This window comes from Physella acuta, unplaced genomic scaffold, assembly GCF_028476545.2.
Source record: "Physella acuta isolate Inbredline_101_S28 unplaced genomic scaffold, ASM2847654v3 ptg001854l, whole genome shotgun sequence".
NCBI lineage: Eukaryota > Metazoa > Mollusca > Gastropoda > Physidae > Physella > Physella acuta.
Window position 1 is genome coordinate 1,640 of NW_026733362.1, and position 24,861 is coordinate 26,500.

General features: G+C 41.9%; 1 protein-coding gene across 1 annotated transcript in view; it reads left to right on the forward strand.

Moving 5' to 3' along the window:
• Positions 1 to 3,367: 3,367 nt before the first annotated feature.
• The window catches only part of LOC131930820 (cingulin-like), a gene marked incomplete at both ends in the record, with an annotated part of 38,419 nt that continues 16,925 nt past the window's right edge, over positions 3,368 to 24,861 (forward strand). Inside the window, 7 exons of the mRNA XM_059287443.1 lie at positions 3,368 to 3,473; positions 4,443 to 4,634; positions 11,156 to 11,307; positions 12,069 to 12,164; positions 12,667 to 12,849; positions 22,359 to 22,557; positions 23,196 to 23,399. Of these exons, the coding sequence (XP_059143426.1) occupies positions 3,368 to 3,473; positions 4,443 to 4,634; positions 11,156 to 11,307; positions 12,069 to 12,164; positions 12,667 to 12,849; positions 22,359 to 22,557; positions 23,196 to 23,399 (1,132 nt within the window). The remainder of the gene's footprint in view (positions 3,474 to 4,442; positions 4,635 to 11,155; positions 11,308 to 12,068; positions 12,165 to 12,666; positions 12,850 to 22,358; positions 22,558 to 23,195; positions 23,400 to 24,861) is intronic.

Here is a 24,861-nt window from a genome sequence, read left to right on the forward strand (position 1 = left end):
GCACATCTAGCAGTGGCCCAACTGAACATTACATTACTGGCTTATCGTTGAGTTGGTCATTGTCATTCGGTCATTACCCACTCGGATCAATACCCATTTAGTCATTACCCAATCAATCTTTTTCTTTTTCTTTCGTTCTTTATTTTTAGTGTTGGAAAGGATCCCCCTCCAACACAATTAAGGATTACGTGTCAACTGGTTATGCGCTATTGAGGCCATTGACTCCAATTTCAGCCTGCTTTTCTTTTTGGATTTGCTTCCATAGCCTTTGTCCAACCAAGAACAAACTACAAGGCAGCAGTTGTTTGATTTTGAGTTATCTCTCCTAGAAGAGTGGCTGTCCCCAGCTAACGAGCCTCATCTGCCCGAGGGTTCGAACTCGAGACTTTTAGATTTAGCAGCTATGAGCTTTACCGACTCGACCAGGCCGAGCCCAATCAATCAACATGTGGTCATTACTTAATCGATCAGTAGCCATTTTAATCATTACCCAATTCAAAGTGAACATTACCCAATCGATCAATGCCTAATTGATCATATTCATTGTTACAGGGAAAACACGTTTTTCAAAAAGTAAACACTCATGTTTTTGTAAGTTCCTAACTACGTACAGTAGTAGCAGAAGTATAAAATAACATTAGTTGAAAGATTGGCAAGACGATTTCCTCCTTGATAACCCTTCAACTTAAAAATAGGTTTTTAAAATAAACGAGTTGACCTACTTTACAGCGAGATAACAAAGCTGACGGATACAGCCTCGTTTGGATATCACCCTAAACCCCACCCCTTCACCTTTCCTCCTTGTTTGGATATTGGTACCTACCCTTGATATTAGAAAAATATCGATACACAATATCAGCATAATCGGATATAGTTTGTTAAGAAAAGTTTATAAAAGAGCATGCAGAAGCAATGTACGATACTAGGCAAACAGTATGAGTACAGGTGCGAGATGAATTCACAATAAAGGAAAATGTTTTAGTCGAGATACCAAATAAAAAAGAATTCGCGATATCATCTATGAAGATAAATGCACGATACCATGAGAAATGAATATAACCCGGATCTAACGATACCACAACTACAATTCCACGACATCGCAGATACGATACCATAATTTCGTTACCACGGTAACACCACCCCACGCCCCCCACGTTTCCACCAACACACAATACTCTAAACACGATACCACATTGCGATACCTTTATTATACCACAGCCTCGATACCATAAACACGATACCGATATCCCATGACCTTACTATACCAAAATCTCACGATAACATAAACTCGATACCATGAGGCCATAACCTCGCCATACCACAACAACGATACCACAACAACCCCACGATTCCACAAGCACACGATACCGAGATCCCATGCCCTCACTATACCATAATCCCACGATACCATAAACTCGATATCATGAGGCCATAACATCGCCATACCACAACAACGATACCACGACAACCCCCCCCCCCCCCACGATTCCACAAGCACACTATACCAAAAAACTCGATACCATGAGCCCATAACATCGCCATACCACGACAACGATACCACGACAACCCCCCACGATTCCACAAGCACACGATACCATTAACTCGATACCATGAGGCCATAACATCGCCATACCGCAAAAACGATACCACAACAACCCCACGATTCCACAAACACACGATACCGAGCAACAAGTCAGGTACCTGCCGGTCTACGTGAGTACATTATCAGTGGAGGGGAGATAACTCCAGCTAGAAAAGAGCTATTATCGCAAGATCAAGGTTGCGGGTGACGTACCCTAAGCCTCAAGGTTCACAGACATTTCTCTGATTTCTCCTAAGTTTCTGCTTTCATAAGTTCAGCCATCTTTTATGAATCTCTCCGAAATCAAACTTGAAAGAAATTCAGAACCATTGGTTGCGAATCATCCAGAATTGTGTATTACTTCTACTTAGTACCTACAACGTATTATGGACGGCTGCAAGAGTGATATAAATAAAAGTGTAACTATGTGTACAAATTGTTTTAGAACATTCTAGACGTTCTGCTCCTGTGTAATTAGAGACGCGGGATGGGGGGGGGGGGGGGGGAGATTAGTTGAGCCCTTTACTTGCCCTGGAAAGAAAATATCTACTGAAAGCCAATGGTTCCAATGTTATACGAAGTGTTTGTTTTTTTAGTTCACTCTGCTGAATCTACGTCATAACAAGTACGTACAAAACACGAACACCTAACACCTTTCAATTCAGTTAGTTAAAATGGAGCTCGAAACTTTAGATTCTATTAGTAAGTTCATCATTTCTTGCAAACGCAAATAGCAAACACATTTCTCTCAACTGGGTTGTATTCACGCCTGCCCGTGAAAAAAAATTGCTTTTGTTTTATTGTAATGATTTAATAAACAATTTATTTCGTTTAATACTTAAGCACTATTTTATGTCAGGTATTTTTTTTCCTGAAGATTCTGTGAATATGAACAATCTCGAAAAGTATTTTATTTTGATTAATCAGTGGACTATGTTATTTTCGTGCTAACTAAACTAATTCTTTTCTTTGAACTATACTTGTTTTATAATGGAGAGTTTCTTTTTCGGAACTGTATGTTTTCATCTAGTACATACTTATCTATAGTCATATGTTTTTACATTCTCGCATTCGAAGTATAGAGGAAGTATTGTGATCGTGCAAAAAATTAAAATCGAGATTTTCACAAATCTCGACGTTTTACACCTCCCTAAAAAACATAGTTTTGCAATTTTGTCCGTATGTCTGTCTTAATGTGTGTGTGTATGTGTGGATTTGTGTTTGTCTGTGTGTCTGTGAACACGATAACTTGAGTACCTTTACAGCTAATGTGATGAAATATCATATATAAGTATTATATTAAATTTGTAATTTTTTATCAACCTTTCTGCGATTTCCGGTAACCGGAAGAGGAACTTATTCTATGTATTTTATCTTCTAGATTCCCCGATTAAACTATGATTTTATGGTGCAGATTCCCTTATTGAACTATGTTTTGTATCTTACAGATTACCTTATTGAACTATGTTTTGTATCTTACAGATTCCCTTATTGAACTGTATTTTGTATCTTACAGATTACCTTATTGAACTATGTTTTGTGTCTTACAGATTACCTTATTGAACTGTGTTTTGTGTCTTACAGATTACCTTATTGAACTGTGTTTTGTATCTTACAGATTACCTTATTGAACTATGTTTTGTATCTTACAGATTACCTTATTGAACTATGTTTTGTGTCTTACAGATTACCTTTTGAACTATGTGTTTATCTTGTAGATCCCTCTATTAAACTATGTGTTTATCTTACAGATTCCTTTATTAAACTATATTTTGTATCTTACAGATTCCCCCAATTGGGACTATAGGAAAGCAGGGCAGCAAGGAATATGACGTGTCACAGTTGATGAGAGACCTGTGTGACTCTATGGAGAGGGAAAATGACCTTAAAGGTGAGCATTAGGGAGAAGTAGAACTGGTCACCTGTGGGATGGGGTAGACTTGGTAGTGATAGAACCGTGGCTAAAGTGACTTGGTCGGCATCCGGAATCGACGTCATAGGATTTTCCTTCGACTGTAATGTCATACACATACCTTGATCATAATGTCATACATATGCTTCGACCATAATGTCACACATATACATCGAATACGCCACACAAATACATCGACCATATTGTCACACATATATTTTGACCATAATGTCACAAATATACATCAACCATAATGTCACACACATACCTTGATCATAATGGCATACATATTTTTCGACTATAATGTCACACATTTACTTAGTTCATAATACTACACAGAAAATCTTCCACCATAATTTCACACATATACTTTATATTCTGTCGTATGGTGTACATAGCATGACGTATGGTGTAAAAACAAATAGGCCATTGGTGCGATAATGCTTTTTCCATCTCTTGTTGTAGTCTGTACTGTTGTAGTGCCGATTTTGTCCTTGAGAGAGAGATGTGAGAGAATGTGTGTGTTTGTGTATGAGTGAGTGATTGATTGAAAAACAGAGAGGTATGTAAGAAAGAGTGAATGATAGAGGGTTTGTGGTAGTGAATGAGTGAGTGAATTAAAGAGAGAAAGGGGTTGGGAGAGAATGTTTGTGAATGTGAGATAGGAAGGTGTGTAATGAAAAGAGAGCGTTGTGGGAGAGAGAGTCATTGAGTGAATGAAACAGAGAGAGAGAGGGGGCTGGGAAAGAGTGCTTAAGAGTGGATGAAAGAGAGAAAATGCGAGAGAGTGAGAGACAGAGAGAGAGAGGTGTAAAAATAGAGAACCCGAGTTTCAAGCACAGCTTTTGCTATTTAGACTTGACCGCACTCAGGAACCAACTCTAATATACTTTCTCATACAAACAATCAAAACCCAATGACGTCATATCCTGTTGAATCTATTTTTAGACCAGCTGAAGTTCACGGAGGAGGAGGCCAAGATGATGAGGAGGAGAGTGGCAGACATGGATGAGGAGAATGAGAGCCTCCGTCTACAGCTGCAGAAGATGAGCGAGAAGGCCACCAAACACAAGAGGAAAGAGAAGGAGACGCAGAGGGAGTTGGAGGAGGAGAAGCGTCATGCTGACGCCATCAAGGCTGGTGAGTCGAGGAGTCGAGAGTGGTCTGGGTTTGGACAGGGTTGGGTGGTTGGGTTTGGTTTGGTTTGATTTGAGAGTTAGGTGGCTAGGTTAGGTTTGGTTTGAGGGTTGGGTCGTTAGGTTTGATTTTAGGGTTGGGCGGTTAGGTTAGGTTTAGCTTGAAGGTTGGGTGGTTAGGTTTGGTTTGACAGGGTTGGGGGGGTAGGTTAGGTTTTGAGGGTTGGGTGGTTATGTTTGGTTTAACTTGAGGGTTGAGTGGTTAGGTTAGGTTTGGTTTGAGGGTTGGGTGGTTAGGTTTGACAGGGTTTGGGTGGTTAGGTTAGGTTTAACTTGAAGGTTGGTTGGTTTGGTTTGACTTGAGGGTGGGGTGGTTAGGTTTGACAGGGTTTGGGTGGTTAGGTTAGGTTTAACTTGAAGGTTGGTTGGTTTGGTTTGACTTGAGGGTGGGGTGGTTAGGTTCAGGGGCATAGCGAGGGGGGGGGGGGGGGGGCGGGGGGTGCGGACCGCACCGGGTGACACCATTTAGGGGGGTGACACCAAGGCAAAAAATAGCAAAATATATAGAGAAAAACTTGAGGGGGTGGGTGCAAATCGAAAGTTTGAGGCGGGGGGGTGCAAATAAAAAATTTGAAAGTTTGTCCCCGGGAAGGGTCGCTACGCCTCTGGGGGCGACACCATTAAGTGCCGCACCGGGTGACACCCGACCTCGCTACGCCACTGGTTAGGTTTAACTTGAGGGTTGGGTGGTTAGGTTTGGTTTAACTTGAGGGTTCGATGGTTATGTTTGACTTTAGGGTTGGGTGATTAGGTTAGGTTTATCTTTAGGGTTGGGTGGTTAGGTTTAGTTTGACTTGAGAGTTGGGTGGTTAGGTTAGGTTTGACTTGAAGGTTGGATGGTTAGGTTAGGTTTAATTAGAGGGTTGGGTGGTTAGGTTAGGTTTAACTTGAGGGTTGGATGGTTAGGTTAGGTTTAACTTGAGGGTTGGATGGTTAGGTTAGGTTTAACTTGATGGTTGGGTGGTTAGGTTAGGTTTAGCTTGAGGGTTGGGTGGTTAGGTTAGGTTTGGTTTGAGAGTTGGGTGGTTAGGTTTGGTTTGTCTTGAGGGTTAATGTTAGGGTTAGGGTTAGAGTTAGGTTTATGTTTAAGTAAGTTCCTTTTCTCAACATGAAGGGCCAAGTAAGGTACAGTCCACCTTTTTCTGTGACCTCAGCATATGAAGAAATAGTTTGGTCAGCACTACGCCCAGTCATCTTTACTTTCCCCAACTCGAGTTAGGTACCCATCAGAGCTGGGTGAACTCATTGACGCTTTACCGACTTGAACCCAAATTCCAACTCAATACTTGGGTTAGCAATCTACCGCTAGGCCACGCCGTTCCATAGATCCGTGTTTAGATTGGATTAAATGATAGGTTTGGATCGACTTAATTTAAATTTGTATTCAGACAAGACTAGCTTAGATCAGGGGGTCGGCAACCTGCGGCTCGCGAGCCGCATGCGGCTCTATTGATGTCCAATTGCGGCTCTTCAGCTCCATGCACAAATATTAATAATTGTCTTATTTTTTTTCAAAACTCATAAACATATGAGTCTGCACAACGATATAACAATAGACATGAACAATTAACATTCACTATTTTATCAAATATTTAGTTACTCCCTATCTCAATGTACTTCCTATTACATTGTCCATTCCGCATTGAAACATTCAATTTCATAGTGGATATTGCAAAGAAACTAAACCTGCTAAGTGTAAAACTGAAAGGAAAACCCAGTCTATGTCTTGCTTGAAGAAATGTTTATTTTTTTCGAAAAAGAAATACTTTTTTTTGTTGAAGCTGTAAATGACTTTATTACGAACAATCTGAAAAAAATATCGTTATGAAACCAGTGCTACTATTCAAAAACTTCAGCATTACTATAAACTATAAACACAATGAATGGTGTTTTCACTGAGAGATTTGAGTAATTCAAAACAAATTCAAGCACTCAGTAGATCCTCTCAACACAAATTCAAATGAGATTATCTCATATATTCAAAGCTATTTATTTAAAATTGTATATACATATATATAATATATTTATACAGTATGATATTTGTTTAGGATTTTATATATATATATATATATATATATATATATATATATATATATATAAGTAAAGTTTCCCTTTCAAACCTGACGGTCTATGGGGCAAATGAAGTAGAGTTCACTTGTTTCTGTGACCTCGGCATATGAAGAGATAGTGTTGTCAGCACTATGCTCAGCCGCCTTTACTTACCCTAACATGAGTTAGGTACCCATCAGAGTTGGGTGGACTCAGGGACGGTCTACTGACTTGAACCCGGATTCGAACTCGAGACTTACGGGTTAGCAGTCCAGCTCTCTACCGCTAGACCACTCCGTCCCATATATATATATATATATAATCCTAAATAAATATCTTACTAATGACACAAAAATGTTAGTGGCTCTTTAAAAGCTGGGTAATGTAAATTGTACCTTTTGGCTCTTCCGTCTCAAAAGGTTGCCGACCCCTGGCTTAGATCAATGGTTCCAAAATCGTTGTCACTACCTCCTCGTTATTGGGATCCAAGAAAATGTAGGCGCCTCACAAACATCCCCGTCATGTGTGTATATGTGTAAGTGTGTGTATGTGTAAGTGTGTGTGTGTGTGTTTATGTGTAAGTGTGTGTGTGTCATTGCTTCAGTGCGTGCGTGTGTATCTGTGTGTATGTGTGTTTACTGTCATAGATTTGTAAGTTAATTTTCTGAAATGTATCCGTATTTGAGCCATCACCGAAAATTTTATTTATAGATTGTACTTTCAGACAGATTTAATGGGGTTTTTTTTTCCCCAAGCTTGCCTACACATTTTCTCTCAAATTCACACACACCTACACACACTTACACACATACTTACACTTACACACACACACACGCACGTGCACACACACACACACACACGCATTAAGTATTTAATTTTTTTTAATAAAAAAAAAACTTTTCTATTGCTCTGGAGTAGCAAACCCCCAAACTATTATTTTAAAAGTATACGAGCAAATTAAGGGTGATCACTCACGCTTTATTTGTTTTTTAAATTGTGCTTTTTCGTGTATAAAACTAAAGGGGGCAAGGGACATAACCTAAAATTTTTACCAAACGGTATTAAATTACAGTAAAATGTATGTGTAACAGAATGAAAGTATAAATCCTTTTGTTGTTTTACAAAACCAAAGATTTTAAACAAGCACATTTGAACATTTCTGTAATTATTATGATGTTTTAATTTTAGAATTAATATTTTACTCTTGTTAAAACCAATAGCTATAACTATACTAATAACTTGATTTCATGGAGGACGGTTAACTTTTTGGCTACTCTTCAATTGGTTAATAGCCCGTTGTTCTGCTAGTGTTTTTGGAAAAGAGGCAAAAAAAATATCAGATTCTATAACTGCGGTTTGTTATTGTTCAAAATTTGTATTTTAATCTTGAATTTGATTACCAATAGGCCTAGTCATTAGTTTCCTTTACAAAGAAATTAAGCCCAAAAGATATAACCTACAAAAAGCACCCATAAAAAAATGCACCCATCACAAAGTGCACCTTTCTCAAAATGCATACCATCCTGAAAAAAACATCATAAAAGCACACATCACAAAAAGCACCCACCATATCTTTTTAAACAACGTTTCAACCCATCTCATACACGAAAACCCACCATATACAATTAAACCAGTACACGCACCTACACTACGCACCTACACTACGCACCCACACTACGCACCCACACTACGCACCTACACTAAGCACCTACACTACGCACCCACACCACGCACCTACACTAAGCACCTACACTACGCACCCACACTACGCACCTACACTACGCACCCACACTACGCACCCACACTACGCACCTACACTAAGCACCTACACTACGCACCCACACCACGCACCTACACCACGCACCTACACTACGCACCCACACCACGCACCCACACTACGCACCTACACTACGCACCCACACTACGCACCCACACCACGCACCTACACTACGCACCCACACCACGCACCCACACTACGCACCTACACTACGCACCCACACTACGCACCCACACCACGCACCTACACTACGCACCCACACCACGCACCCACACTACGCACCTACACTAAGCACCTACACTACGCACCCACACCACGCACCCACACTACGCACCTACACTACGCACCCACACTACGCACCCACACTACGCACCCACACTACGCACCCACACTACGCACCTACACTACGCACCCACACTACGCCTAAACACTACGCACCCACACTACGCCCCTACACTACGCACCCACACCACGACCCATACCACGCACCTACACTACGCACCTACACTACGCCCCTACACTACGCCTATACACTACGCACCCACACTACGCCCCTACACTACGCACCCACACCACGACCCATACCACGCACCTACACTACGCACCCACACTACGCCCCTACACTACGCACCCACACCACGACCCATACCACGCACCTACACCACCCACCTACACCACGCACCTACACTACGCACCTACACTACGCACCTACACTACGCACCCACACTACGCCTATACACTACGCACCCACACTACGCCCCTACACTACGCACCCACACTACGCACCTACACTACGCACCCACACTACGCACCCACACTACGCTGAATTACAAAATGACTGAAGTTTCTGTATTAAAAGAGGGTCACTAGTTAAAAAAAAATTGCAATTTAAAGCAAGTCCCTCAACATCCACGTATTTTACATAATTTCATTAATCTAACGAATCGAAGTATTTTAACAAATGTACGTATTAAAAAGTTATTTAAGATGGATTTACAAATGTATACATCTAAAAAAAATAAAAAGATATGCTGTTTAGACCATTTTTAACAACATTTCTATACATAGTTTATACAGGGAGGAAATGAGTAGTATGTGCTAGTGAAAAATTTCAAAGTCGGTCGAGAGGAGGGTTCATGGAGACAAAAACATTGAAATGGTGATGGGGGTATGTGAGGATACTGGTTCAGTGATGTGTAATCGATCTTTTTTTTATCGATCTAATTGTGTTGCTGTGCCTATGAATGCTACTACACATGCAATTTGTTTAATTAAAAATTAAAAGTTTTGAAATTTAAAAAATAAAATTTAAAAATTCTGCTCATTAAATCTGGAAGAAGTGTAGTACTATTTTCAATCTGCATCAGTCCTCACAAGCCTATGTTGAACACTGAAATACTAAAGCGGACCTGGCTATGCAAACTGACGCTGTAAATTATAAGTCTGAGACAAAAGAAAAAAGAAGAAAAGAAAATAAAATACAATTATAATATCATTTTCCTTTCAATCTTAATTTAATTAATAGGCCGCCATAAATTTTACTGTACACGTTGTAAGCTGAAAATAGAAAAACTAGGTCATGGGGTTTACATTTGCATTGTTATTTAAAAACTTGATCTGCAGAGTTTTGTAAACTAAATAACAATGAAGTGGGGCTGTCAGAAATCGATCACGGAGTTCCTTTACAGCCAATCAATGTTTGTCTTACGAAAGTGAAACATCGGGTTATTACTTAGGCTTAATGAAAATAAATAGAAATGTAGCCTTAAACTCAACAAATTATTTTCAAGTTCTCTGGATCTGCAACTTGTATAGCATTGATTCTAAAAATATTAAATTTCTGAATTAATTTTAGGCTTAAGTTTTTAATAAAATTTTATCATTTATTATTTTTATGGTCCTAAATATAAAAAAGCACAATTTTTATTCTATGTCGACAACATTAAGGGAGGATTTTCGTCAACTCACTGGTGTCCATTAGCGACATGATGCACTATTTGGCAAATCAATGGGGGGGGGGGGAAATTCGAATGCGATTTGTGTTTTTGTTTATTGACATACATTACTCAATCAAATGATTGAAAAACCGAAAAAAATAAAACAAACGGACAATTCAATGGGATGAGTATTTCATGGTGAAATTTAAAAAAAAAAAACAGCTATCATGTTAACTCTTCACATGTTTAGAATGCACTTTGTACATTTGTGTTTCAGCTTTGAACAACTAATTTGGTTTGTTTTATGTGTTTTCAGTTTTGGTAAATGCCATACAGGTTTGTCTGTTTGTTTTCAACGTTGATCAACTCAACTGATATGTCTTTGTATTTTCAGCTTTGATCAACTCCAAATTGGTTAATCTTTGTTTTCAGCTTTGATCAACTCAACTGATTTGTTTTTATGTTTTCAGCTTTGATCAACTCAACTGATTTGTTTTTATAATTTCAGCTTTGAACCACTCAACTGATTTGTTTTTATGTTTTCAGCTTTGATCAACTCAACTGATTTGTCTTTGTATTTTCAGCTTTGATCAACTCCAAATTGGTTATTCTTTATGTTTTCAGCTCTAATCAACTCAACAGGTTTGTTTTTATTGTGTTTTCAGCTTTGATCAACTTAACTGATTTGTTTTATGTTTTCAGCTTTGATCAACTCTGAAGGTCAAATCGATTTCTCCGGCGACGTAGTGCTGGTGGTTGGGGCCGAGGGTAGTGACGTCATCAAGGGGGATGAACCCATCCCTGTCTCTCAGAGGAAAGATTCGACGGATGACGATTTGATGAACGTGATGCAGGTGAGGGGAGGGGTGGGCAGTGTTTCTTCCAGACTTTTTTCTCCGGGGAGGGGGGGGGCACTTGAAATTTTCGGGGGGGGGGGGGCGGTAAACTTTATTCTGGGGGGGGGGGCGGACACGGTTATATGTATATATTTCCTATATAAATTATATAAATTTCATTTCGTTAGGGGGGGGGGGCGGTAAAAAAAATTGGAAGAGATGCCTGGAAGAAACTCTGGGGGTGGCGGAGGGGGGTCAGAGGTGTGCGAAGGATGGAGTGTATTTTAAGGAGTATCATGGATGGTATGAGAAAGTTTGCGCCCAATAAATAAGCAGAAATACATTGAATGTTGTGGACGGAGTGGCCTAGCGGTAGAGAGCTAGCCTGCTTAACTGAAATTCTGGAGTTTGAATCCGGGTTTAATACAGAATAACGTTCCCTGAGTCCACCCAGCTCTGATGGATACCTAACCCACTATCCCTTCACATGCCAAGATCGCATAAACAGATGAACTCTACTTTACTTTCCCCATAGACCATCTTAGTTTGCTTACATTGAATGTTGGACAGAGTGCTATACACAGACTGAGGCAGACACTTCATTGTGTATGGAGTGTAGCAAACCAAACGTTAAAGATGGAATAAGACAGCTGAACAATGCGAACTGTTTGAGTTTGTAGGGGTAGGGTAGTGTACAAATGCAAAGTTACGAGTATATCAAATAACATTTGTGTATCTTCTCTCCCCACCCTCCTCCCCCCCCCCCCCCACCCTACTAGATGAGGGTACAGCTGGAGATGCTAGAACAAGAGCTGATGACGTCACATAAGAAACTGGACGACATGGACCTGGAGAACGAGAACCTACAAGCTGAGGTAAGACTCAGGCCGGTAGTATATGGGGAGGGGGAGCGGGGGGGGGGGGGTACTGAATCAGGCCGGTAGTATATGGGGGGGAGGGAGCTGGTGGTAAGACTCGGAACTGAAGGAAAAAAGACGGGGGAGGTTACAGGCTGTAGTATATGGTGAGGGGGAGGGGGATTACTAGTAAGACTCAGGCCTTAGTAAGAATGTGGAGAAATACTCTGGTCCGTAAAGTAAAAGGGTGGCCTGGTGGTAGTTTGTTTTATATTTTTTTAACAAATTTCAGTTGTTTTGTTAAAGACTAGTTTGTCTTTGAGATTTTTAAACGTTTCCAAGCATATATATATATATTAACATATATATATATATATATATATATATATATATATATATATATATATATATATATATATATATGTATTTAAGTGTGCGCCTAAAAGTGTGTATATGTTTATATGTATGTGTGCATGTGTGTCTATAGTCAGACTTTGAGAACAGACTTATCTTGCTCCAGGTGAAGTTCCTCCAAGAGCGACTGGCCGAGCAGGAGGCCAGTGCCAGTGTCCAGCTGCCAGAACCCTCCACACCTAACGCCTACTACGAGGACAAGCTGAGGGAACTATCCCAGGAGGCGGACGAGCTCAGGTGGAAGCTGATCGAGAAAGATCGAGAAATTGAGAGGCTCAGCGTCGTACAGGTACGGGCAAGAGAGCTAGTCTAGTTCTGCGTTTTAAAGTTTGTCGAGAAGTTGAGAGGCTCAGCGTCGTACAGGTACGGGCCAGAGAGCTAGTCTAGTTCTGCGTTTTAAAGTTTGTCGAGAAGTTGAGAGGCTCAGCGTCGTACAGGTACGGGCCAGAGAGCTAGTCTAGTTCTGCGTTTTAAAGTTTGTCGAGAAATTGAGAGGCTCAGCGTCGTACAGGTACGGGCAAAAGAGCTAGTCTAGTTCTGCGTTATAAAGTTTGTCGAGAAATTGAGAGGCTCAGCGTCGTACAGGTACGGGCAAAAGAGCTAGTCTAGTTCTGCGTTATAAAGTTTGTCGAGAAATTGAGAGGCTCAGCGTCGTACAGGTACGGGCAAGAGAGCTAGTCTAGTTCTGCGTTTTATTAAAGTAGATCCATCTATCTTATAATCCGTCCCTTAACAATAGGAAAGTTTTTGCGGCACAACAGCGGAAGACCACACGGGACGAATCACAGATGTCCACTTTTTAATTTTTTTTAGTTAGTGCTATAATCAAGTAGTACTACAGTAGTAGTACAGTGGCGTAGCGAGGTCGGGTGTCACCCGGTGCGGAACTTAATGGTTTCACCCCACCCCCCCAGAGGCGTAGCGACACTTCACGGGGACAAACTTTCAATTTTCGATTTGCACCCCCCACCCCCCTCAAACTTTCCATTTGCACCTCTTAAAAGACTATTTAACACTCAAATTAATCACTTAATTAATTGGAATTATCATTTTTCTCTTTATATTTTACTATTTTTTGCCTTAGTGACACCCCCCCTAAATAATGTCACCCGGTGCGGTACGCACCCCCCGCCCAACCCCCCCCACCCCCCCACCCCCGCTAAGCCTCTGAGTATATATACATCACATATAACGAATATGAAAGCGTAAAGCCACCTTGATCCCCTCAATATTTCAGATTTTAAACACAAGTTACATTAGAACACCAGAGGATTTCAAACACAAAATCTCATTTTTTCTCAAAAGTAGAAAACAGACAACTGTGGTTTTTCTCCTGTGGTCTTCAACTAATTTTTACATAATTCTTTTTCATCTTTCTACGTCTTTGACTGCTTTTAGTAATTCTACACCCGACTGTCCAGTCTGTTTCTTAATGTCTTTCTTGTCTTCATCCGATTTTGTGACGATGTGTGATGAGGTGGAGAGGAAACAGGGGGGGGGGGGGGTGTATACAGATAGTGTGACGTCGCACTTTTGCATTTAAAAATATTGTTTAAAACCGAATTTTAGCCGTTATGTTATTTCACGTTATAGAAAACTGTTTTAATAAACTGTTGAAATAAAAATACTATATATTGACCAAGGTCAGTCAATACTTTAGAAAAAATATCGATGATATTATTGATTTAAGAACTGCAATTTTGAGGGTGGTTGTTGCGTGAAACTGTGACTTCATTTTAATGGGGTCTAGTTTTTCGTGACGATTTGTGACTGAGGGGAGGGAGTGGGGGAGGTAAAAAATTCGTCAAAAAACGTGTGACGTCATTTAACTAATTTAAAACATGATTAATGGTTTATTTACTTTATTCAGACACTATAAATATAAGATACGAAAAACAATGACACATTAAACTCCAATACTGAACCATGTGCCGATGGTTGTGTTGTATAACACATGGTTTATCGTGGATATTTGTGTTGTTTTTTTTTTGTCTATGTTTCCTCTTTGTAGATTAGGTTGTTCTTAATAGGAAGATTAAAACACCAAGTTTAATTATCTTAATTAAGACTGCCTGATTTTAGCGTGCTAGGTTCAGACTTATATTTTGAATTAAAAAAAGGTATTGGCTGTTATAAAAAGCCGTTACGACTAAGTGGTATCGTATCGAGTTTTTATTTGTTTACTGGTATCGAAGTTAGGGGCAGGTTTACATGGCTGCGATAAATGATTTTAAATTTCATAAATGTTTAGAATCGGGATCATGACGAGGGATACGGTACTGCTAGGGTTGAAGCAATGTTTAAGTTTGGGTATTAAAGTTACCTTTTCGAACCAGACGGTTCATGTGGTAGGTGAAGTAGAGTACACCTGTTTCAGTGCCGTGGACATACGTAATCCACATTAGATACAACCGCATTTAATTTCCCCAAAGTGAGGAAGGTACCCATCAGAGTTTGATGGACTTAGAAACGGACACAAACTAGGGATTCAAACTCGAGACTTTCGTGTTAACAGTCGTACGCTCTATGATCCGACCACGCCGTCCCACTATGTTAAAGTTAGCGATACTTTTAAAAAAAGAGCCTCGAATACGCCCGGCCGATGTTTCAATAAACGTTTTGCTGTTGCTGAGTAGTCTCCGCTCACGTTTATACATTTTTAACAAACCAGCACTAAAAATTGGCAGAAACAGGACCGGTTTTTTTAACACATCTAACAAGTGGTTTACATGATATGTTGATACGTTGCCTAGCAACGCCGTGGGAGGCTGTGCCAGACTGAGGCCATAAAAAACGTAGATTTTTGTTTTGAAACCTACAATGTTCTCTTGTAGTACAGGTGGGTTAGGTGCCGGCGTACAGGTGGGTTAGGTGCCGGCATACAGGTGGGTTAGGTGTATGCATACAGGTGGGTTAGGTGTATACATACAGGTGGGTTAGGTGCCGGCATACAGGTGGGTTAGGTGCCGGCATACAGGTGGGTTAGGTGCCGGCATACAGGTGGGTTAGGTGTATGCATACAGGTGGGTTAGGTGTATACATACAGGTGGGTTAGGTGCCGGCATACAGGTAGGTTAGGTGCCGGCATACAGGTGGGTTAGGTGTATACATACAGGTGGGTTAGGTGTATACATACAGGTGGGTTAGGTGCCGGCATACAGGTAGGTTAGGTGCCGGCATACAGGTGGGTTAGGTGCCGGCATACAGGTAGGTTAGGTGCCGGCATACAGGTGGGTTAGGTGCCGGCATACAGGTAGGTTAGGTGCCGGCATACAGGTGGGTTAGGTGCCGGCATACAGGTAGGTTAGGTGCCGGCATACAGGTGGGTTAGGTGCCGGCATACAGGTAGGTTAGGTGCCGGCATACAGGTGGGTTAGGTGCCGGCATACAGGTAGGTTAGGTGCCGGCATACAGGTGGGTTAGGTGCCGGCATACAGGTAGGTTAGGTGCCGGCATACAGGTGGGTTAGGTGCCGGCATACAGGTAGGTTAGGTGCCGGCATACAGGTGGGTTAGGTGCCGGCATACAGGTAGGTTAGGTGCCGGCATACAGGTGGGTTAGGTGCCGGCATACAGGTAGGTTAGGTGCCGGCATACAGGTGGGTTAGGTGCCGGCATACAGGTAGGTTAGGTGCCGGCATACAGGTGGGTTAGGTGCCGGCATACAGGTGGGTTAGGTGCCGGCATACAGGTGGGTTAGGTGCCGGCATACAGGTGGGTTAGGTGTATACATACAGGTGGGTTAGTGCCGGCATACAGGTAGGTTAGGTGCCGGCATACAGGTGGGTTAGGTGCCGGCATACAGGTGGGTTAGGTGTATGCATACAGGTGGGTTAGGTGTATACATACAGGTGGGTTAGGTGTATACATACAGGTGGGTTAGGTGCCGGCATACAGGTAGGTTAGGTGCCGGCATACAGGTGGGTTAGGTGCCGGCATACAGGTAGGTTAGGTGCCGGCATACAGGTGGGTTAGGTGCCGGCATACAGGTAGGTTAGGTGCCGGCATACAGGTGGGTTAGGTGCCGGCATACAGGTAGGTTAGGTGCCGGCATACAGGTGGGTTAGGTGCCGGCATACAGGTAGGTTAGGTGCCGGCATACAGGTGGGTTAGGTGCCGGCATACAGGTAGGTTAGGTGCCGGCATACAGGTGGGTTAGGTGCCGGCATACAGGTAGGTTAGGTGCCGGCATACAGGTGGGTTAGGTGCCGGCATACAGGTAGGTTAGGTGCCGGCATACAGGTGGGTTAGGTGCCGGCATACAGGTAGGTTAGGTGCCGGCATACAGGTGGGTTAGGTGCCGGCATACAGGTAGGTTAGGTGCCGGCATACAGGTGGGTTAGGTGCCGGCATACAGGTAGGTTAGGTGCCGGCATACAGGTGGGTTAGGTGCCGGCATACAGGTGGGTTAGGTGCCGGCATACAGGTGGGTTAGGTGCCGGCATACAGGTGGGTTAGGTGTATACATACAGGTGGGTTAGTGCCGGCATACAGGTAGGTTAGGTGCCGGCATACAGGTGGGTTAGGTACCGGCATACAGGTAGGTTAGGTGCCGGCATACAGGTAGGTTAGGTGCCGGCATACAGGTAGGTTAGGTGTATGCATACAGGTGGGTTAGGTGTATACATACAGGTGGGTTAGTGCCGGCATACAGGTAGGTTAGGTGCCGGCATACAGGTGGGTTAGGTGCCGGCATACAGGTAGGTTAGGTGCCGGCATACAGGTGGGTTAGGTGCCGGCATACAGGTGGGTTAGGTGCCGGCATACAGGTGGGTTAGGTGCCGGCATACAGGTGGGTTAGATGCCGGCATACAGGTGGGTTAGGTGCCGGCATACAGGTGGGTTAGTGCCGGCATACAGGTGGGTTAGTGCCGGCATACAGGTGAGTTAGGTGCCGGCATACAGGTGGGTTAGATGCCGGCATACAGGTGGGTTAGATGCCGGCATACAGGTGGGTTAGGTGCCGGCATACAGGTGGGTTAGGTGCCGGTATACAGGTGGGTTAGGTGCCGGTATACAGGTGGGTTAGGTGTATGCATACAGGTGGGTTAGGTCCCGGCATACAGGTGATTTAGGAGCCGGCATACAGGTGGGTCAGGTGGGTTAGGTGCCGGCATACAGGTGGGTTAGGTGCCGGCATACAGGTGGGTTAGGTGTATGCATACAGGTGGGTTAGGTGCCGGCATACAGATGGGTTAGGTGCCGGCATACAGGTGGGTTAGGTGCCGGCATACAGGTGGGTTAGGTGTATACATACAGGTGGGTTAGGTGCCGGCATACAGGTGGGTTAGGTGCCGGCATACAGGTGGGTTAACCTACCATTGCTCTCGTTACGTCTGCCTAAAGTTATGCCAATATACCCTAAACATCGTTAAAATTAAAACATTATATAATACATAATTTAAAACGTACTTTGGTGTAATATAACGTGCATGCTTCCTAATTTGTGTGCTATACAGCTTGTGTACGGGGTGGGGAAGGGGAGTCAATGACTGCTAGGCAGTGATGGCGCCAGGCTATTCAGCGCCCTAGGCAAAACTTAATAAAACGCCCCCTTTCACACAAATTAACTACTAAAACAAATGCTATAAGAAAACAGTTCATTTAAAGTGACATATTAATTTATTATCAATTACATACACGTTATAAGTAGACATCAAAATCATATGTCTATATTGTGTGATTATGTAAAAAAAAATTTGGTTTATGAAGAATAAAAGGTTATAAATAATATAGATTCCAGCCTAAAATTGTTATATATGAATCCTTTAGGAGAGGGTGAAAAATATGAAAAGACAATTAATTAGCGGTTTAATTTACGACTATCTCTACTAACATTAAGTATTGCAATCTATAACGGATACAGATGTATTTGTTTTTCAACTTTACAATGCCAAAAAAACCTACCAAACTATTTTGTTTAGAACTTAAGTTCTATATAATTTTTACAATGGCAATTAATAACTTAAAGTTGTATTTATTTGTAAGCGTTCAACCTAAGGTGCAAGAATTTCGAAATGAATTTAAAGTTAATTAACGACTTATCTCCCTTTTGAAAATCCAAATATTGAAATTTTATTCAAGGGAAATAACTTTCACAAGAATAGCTAAATTAACTAATTGTAACTAAGACATGCTTAAAATTCCCAATAAAACGCTCTAAATTTCATTACGTAATAATTATATTAAAATCTTTATATTAGCTATATAACGTTGTAAAAACAATATATTTTACCAATTGAATAATTAACTGTGGGTTTTGTTTGAAAGTCCCAAAGCAATAGCGTTATTACAACATACTTTCATTCAATTTTGATGACACTCTTGTTAATGCATCCCCGGGATACTATTGTTAACAAAATTTTGGATCCCTTAAATAAAGGGACGACTTTCAAAAAATCAAAGACGGGTGATATCTGTTTTAGATGTTGCTAGATCTATAATTATTGGTTAAATAAAAAAAAAATAATTTGAAAAAAAAAAAAGTTTACGGTTAGTTATAAATTCCATCCTGTTTAATATTATATATTAATACCTTAAGAGTGGTAATTTAGATTCCTAAAACACCAAAGATTTTTCAACGAGCGAACGTCTACCTTTCTTTGTAGTGTGTTCCGTACTGAATTGAAATCATCTAACTTACGATGAACTCGACTACTCAATATACTACATTCACAACACAACCAAGCTCTACAAACGGTACTCCCGACCAACAACGATTTCACTGGACCTACTACTACACTTTAACAGTTAATATAATTCGATACCTTAATACCACAAGAATCTATACTACCGAACTCCAGAACGACGATACTTCATCACCTGCATTATCATTTCTCTTTTACCAATCAGATTCCACTAGACCTTCAACAACAAAACAACCGAATAAAGTTTATGACACTCTAACACTTCGATGCCTGTATATCTGCGAAACCATATCAGCAACAGCTTTCCGCCGTTACTCCCAAATCTAAACGATTCATCAAAACTTACAAAACAAGTACAATACTTTGAACACCCCGTCATTACAAAACTCTATACACCAGGACAGATTTCTAATTTAAAGTCAGAGAAAACGAGACTTACAAGGCCTATTAAAATTAAATAACCGTTTGAACTGTTCGAAATTTAAATAACGAACTTATTTAATCGTTTTCTACATCAATTAGATGACACCTAATTAAAAAGGTAAATTAACTGGTAAAAAGCGCGCCGACCTGTGGATGTGGGGTTGCCTTTTCATTATCGCGAAAAAATATAGGCCTATATAGACCTACTTTTGGGGTGGGTGTGCAAAATTGATAGTTCGTGATGGGTTCTACCAAAAGATCGCTACTACTTTATAAAAGTTATTAATCATTTGGTACTTTTTTATAATGGCGATTAAATATTTTGAGCCCCCTTAGGGATGGCGCCCTAGGCGACCGCGTTGTTCGCTTTATAGGTAGCGCCGGCCCTGCTGGTAGGCCAAAAGCCTCGAGTTCGAATCCCTGGTCTTGAGCCCACCCAGCTGTGAGGGGTACCTGACTCACTGACTCCACCCAGCTGTGAGGGGTACCTGACTCACTGACTCCACCCAGCTGTGAGGGGTACCTGACTTACTGACTCCACCCAGCTGTGAGGGGTACCTGACTCACTGACTCCACCCAGCTGTGAGGGGTACCTGACTTACTGACTCCACCCAGCTGTGAGGGGTACCTGACTTACTGACTCCACCCAGCTGTGAGGGGTACCTGACTCACTGACTCCACCCAGCTGTGAGGGGTACCTGACTTACTGACTCCACCCAGCTGTGAGGGGTACCTGACTCACTGACTCCACCCAGCTGTGATGGGTACCTGACTCACTGACTCCACCCAGCTGTGAGGGGTACCTGACTTACTGACTCCACCCAGCTGTGATGGGTACCTGACTTACTGACTCCACCCAGCTGTGAGGGGTACCTGACTTACTGACTCCACCCAGCTGTGAGGGGTACCTGACTCACTGACTCCACCCAGCTGTGATGGGTACCTGACTCACTGACTCCACCCAGCTGTGAGGGGTACCTGACTCACTGACTCCACCCAGCTGTGAGGGGTACCTGACTTACTGACTCCACCCAGCTGTGAGGGGTACCTGACTCACTGACTCCACCCAGCTGTGATGGGTACCTGACTCACTGACTCCACCCAGCTGTGAGGGGTACCTGACTTACTGACTCCACCCAGCTGTGATGGGTACCTGACTTACTGACTCCACCCAGCTGTGAGGGGTACCTGACTTACTGACTCCACCCAGCTGTGAGGGGTACCTGACTCACTGACTCCACCCAGCTGTGATGGGTACCTGACTCACTGACTCCACCCAGCTGTGAGGGGTACCTGACTTACTGACTCCACCCAGCTGTGATGGGTACCTGACTCACTGACTCCACCCAGCTGTGATGGGTACCTGACTCTCTGACTCCACTCAGCTGTGATGGGTACCTGACTTACTGACTCCACCCAGCTGTGATGGGTACCTGACTTACTGACTCCACCCAGCTGTGATGGGTACCTGACTCACTGACTCCACCCAGCTGTGATGGGTACCTGACTCACTGACTCCACCCAGCTGTTATGGGTACCTGACTCCTGTTATTGCAACTAAGACGTCTGGGCATAGTGGTGATAGTATCCCCCTATATGCCGATCTCATTGAAATAGATGTGTAACAACAGTAATATCCATTGTTGATAGGATGATACGGTTGTTTTTGTGGGTTCGGTTGATACACTAACACAACAGTAGTTTGCAACATTAAACTTTATTTACAATATCCACAATGAAATGATAATGATCCATAGTAGAAGAAAAACTGTTATAGTACAATCAAGAAGCAAAGTAACGTGGTGACATCCTACTACACAGTCACAGGCTAGCACACTCGTTCACCTTGCGCTCCACCTTTTATACACAACTTTCTCCTTACGTCAATGAACGATCTCACAAAAAAGCATGTAAATACATGACGAGTCGCTCACACTTACTTCCGTTGGCCAGGTACTCTACATTCACGCAACTTCATGTCAGTTACAATATAGTTATTATACATAATAAGTCAGTCTCTGTTACAAGATGCTCTACTTCACCTACTCATGTGTCTTGGGCACGCACAGGAAATGTAACCGTCTTTGAATCTTATGTTAATGGGACGACGTGGTCGAATGGTAGAGCGTTTGGCATTAACCCGAAGGTCTCGAGTTCGGATCTCGATTTGGACTCGTGACTGCAAGACGTCCTTGATCGGTAGATTGACGTTAATGACAATAAAGGCGGTTGGACTTAGTGCTGACCACACTATCTCTTCATATGCCGAGGTTAAGAACCATACGAACTTTACTTTCTCTGCCCAATGGATAGCAAGGTCTATAGAGGTTGCTTTACATTAAAAAAAAATATGGTGTTATGTAACATTTGAAAAGATAACTTATTTTTGTGTTATGTAGCATGTGTATGATCTCTTATCATTGTTCTAGTGACATAAACACAATCTTTCATTCAACGATTTCATTACATGAGGGAAGGCGTGGTCTATCGGTAGAGCGCTTGACTGTTAACCTCGAAAGTCTGGAGTTCGAATCCTGGTTTAAGTCTGTATGAAGTCTCTGAGTCTACCCAGATCTGATGGGTACCTATAAATAAAGTAAAGGGCGCTGGGCATAGTGCTGACCAAACTATCCCTTCAAAACGCCAATGCCACAGAAACAGGATAACTCTACTTCACCTTCCCCATGAACCGTCAGGAACTTAACTCTTTTTTTTTTACTTCATTCCAGACCAGACACATCCGGGAACACAGCCACCACAAGAAGGACGACAAACTCAAGAAGTCCAAGTCTTTAGACACCGAGACAGACCTAATGGTGTCTGACCTAAAGAAACAGCTGGAATACCTTCAGATGGAGGTCATACGGCTGAGGAAAAACTTGGAGGAGACGTCAGACCGAAACGAAGAACTGCAGCAAGAGAACGATGGTAGGTGCTGAGGTTTACTAAAACCAGAATGTGATGAAGTTTTGAAAACACAGAAAATTGTAAATGTTAGTTAAAATTAAAACTTTATAAAAATATTATTTAAAACGGGTCAGGTTGTGTTTTTTGAAACTTGTTTATATTATAGTTTTAGAAACTTGTGAAATTGTGTTTTTAGAAACTTGTTTGGATTGTAGTTTTAGAAACTTGTCAAATTGTGTTTTTAGAAACCTATCAAATTGTAATTTTTAAAGACTTGTCAGAATGTGATTTGAGAAACTTGTCAAATTGTGGTTTTCAAAGACTTTTCAAATTGTGGTTTAAGCAACTGGTCAGATTATGGTTCAAAATACTTGTCGAATTGTGGTTTAAAAACTTGTCAGAATGTGTTTTTAGAAACTTGTTTAGATTGTAGTTTTAGGAACTTGTCAACTTGTGTTTTTAGAAACTTGTTTAGATTATGGTTTAAAAACTTGTCAGATTGTTGTTCTAGAAATTTATCAAATTGTGTTTTTAGATAATTATCAGATTGTGATTTCAGAAATGCATAATTTTGTGGTTTTAGAAACTCTTAAATATACATATAAGTATTTTTTATTTAATGTAAGCAAATGTACTCATATTCACATCCCCACCCACAGACCTGAAGAATCGAACCCCCGTGCCTTCAGTGCAAGCTGACGACGCTGCCCTGGAGAACATCGAGCTCCGGGACAAGATCCGCAGACTGGAGGAGGACGGACGGTGCCAGGCTGATACCGTCCGGCTCCTGACAGACAGTCTACAGAGGTTATCACGTGACACGAGGACCTACACGACCATCGCCACGTCACCCACTGTACCAGGTATGTCAGTTTTTTTTTTTAATACTTTTCTTGCTGACTACCAGATCAAACGATATGTTATTGGATGGTAGCGCGTCAACAACACTAGCTAACTCATGTTGGGAAAAGTAAATGTGGCTGGGCATAAAACTGACCACACTATCTCTTCACATACCGATGTCACTAAAACAAATGAGTTTGGAAAACGAAATGGATGGTGAAGTAGAGAGGGATGGTGTGTCTGGGGGGGGGGGGGGGGGTAAAAAGCTGGAGGAGGCCGAAAGATGAGGAAGGAATTGGGAACAGCTGTCAACCCCCTGTCTCAACCCCCTGTCTCAACCCCCTGTCTCAACGCCATGTTTTCCTATGTCGACCCTTGCGTCACTTGCCCTGGGCCTGGCGGGCTACATTGCCTGATCTCCCCTTGATCTGAATTTATTGGTTATGATACGATTCTGTGTCTGTTTGAAAATACAAATGTATCTCCTCTTGAACTGAAAGAATTGATTATGATACAATTCTAACTAAGTCTTTTTTTAAAATACAAGTAATTATCTTCCCTTTTCCCCAAAAATATTTGGTTATTCTTGCAGGTTAACTCCCTTTCTTCTAAAATAACTTCTGTTAAATCAAATGTATCTTCTCTCGCTTTGAACTATCCTGCATTTGTTAGCCTCTGTATAAAAATATATTCTGATTCCACCGCATTAAAATGTTACGATTTCCGTAAAATTCGCTTGTAGCGTTTAATGAGTTTGTTTTACCCAAACCAAACATGATGAAAAAAATCTTTTTTTTTAAATCTCGTCAGATTTTGTATAAAATAAGGCTTATTAGTTGTGTATTGACATTCCTTCACGAAATATGAGATTGAAATGTATTTATTTTTTGTATAAAATTGTTGAAGTTAGCTTAGCGAAGCAGTTTTGAAATATATGGGTTAAATATTTATTGAAGAATGCAGGTCAGGTTGACCTCGAGAAATTAGGGCAAGCATTTACTACAGGGTCCGGTGTAGGCATATACTCAGGGGATGGGGGTGGTTGGCTCGTAGGTTGTTGATGCTGGATTCCACCCCTACCCCCACCTTTCGTGTATCTAAAATGTACGGTCTTATATAAACTGTGGCATGGGTTCGAAAGGTTGAGCTAAAATCCTAGTCTAGCCATATCCATAGTCTCAACCTTTGCATAGGTCCTACCTAAATGTCCAACCCTGGTGCAACCTAACACAGCCAACCCTGATCCAACCTAACACGGCCAACCTTAGTCCAACCTAACACAGCCAACCTTGGCCCAACCTAACACGGCCAACCCTGGTGCAACCAAACACAGCCAACCCTGATCCAACCTAAAATGTTAAACCCTGGTCCAACCTAACAAGGCCAACCCTAGTCCAACCTAACACGGCCAACCCTGATCCAACCTAACAAGGCCAACCCTGGTCCAACCTAACACGGCTAACCTTAGTCCAACCTAACACG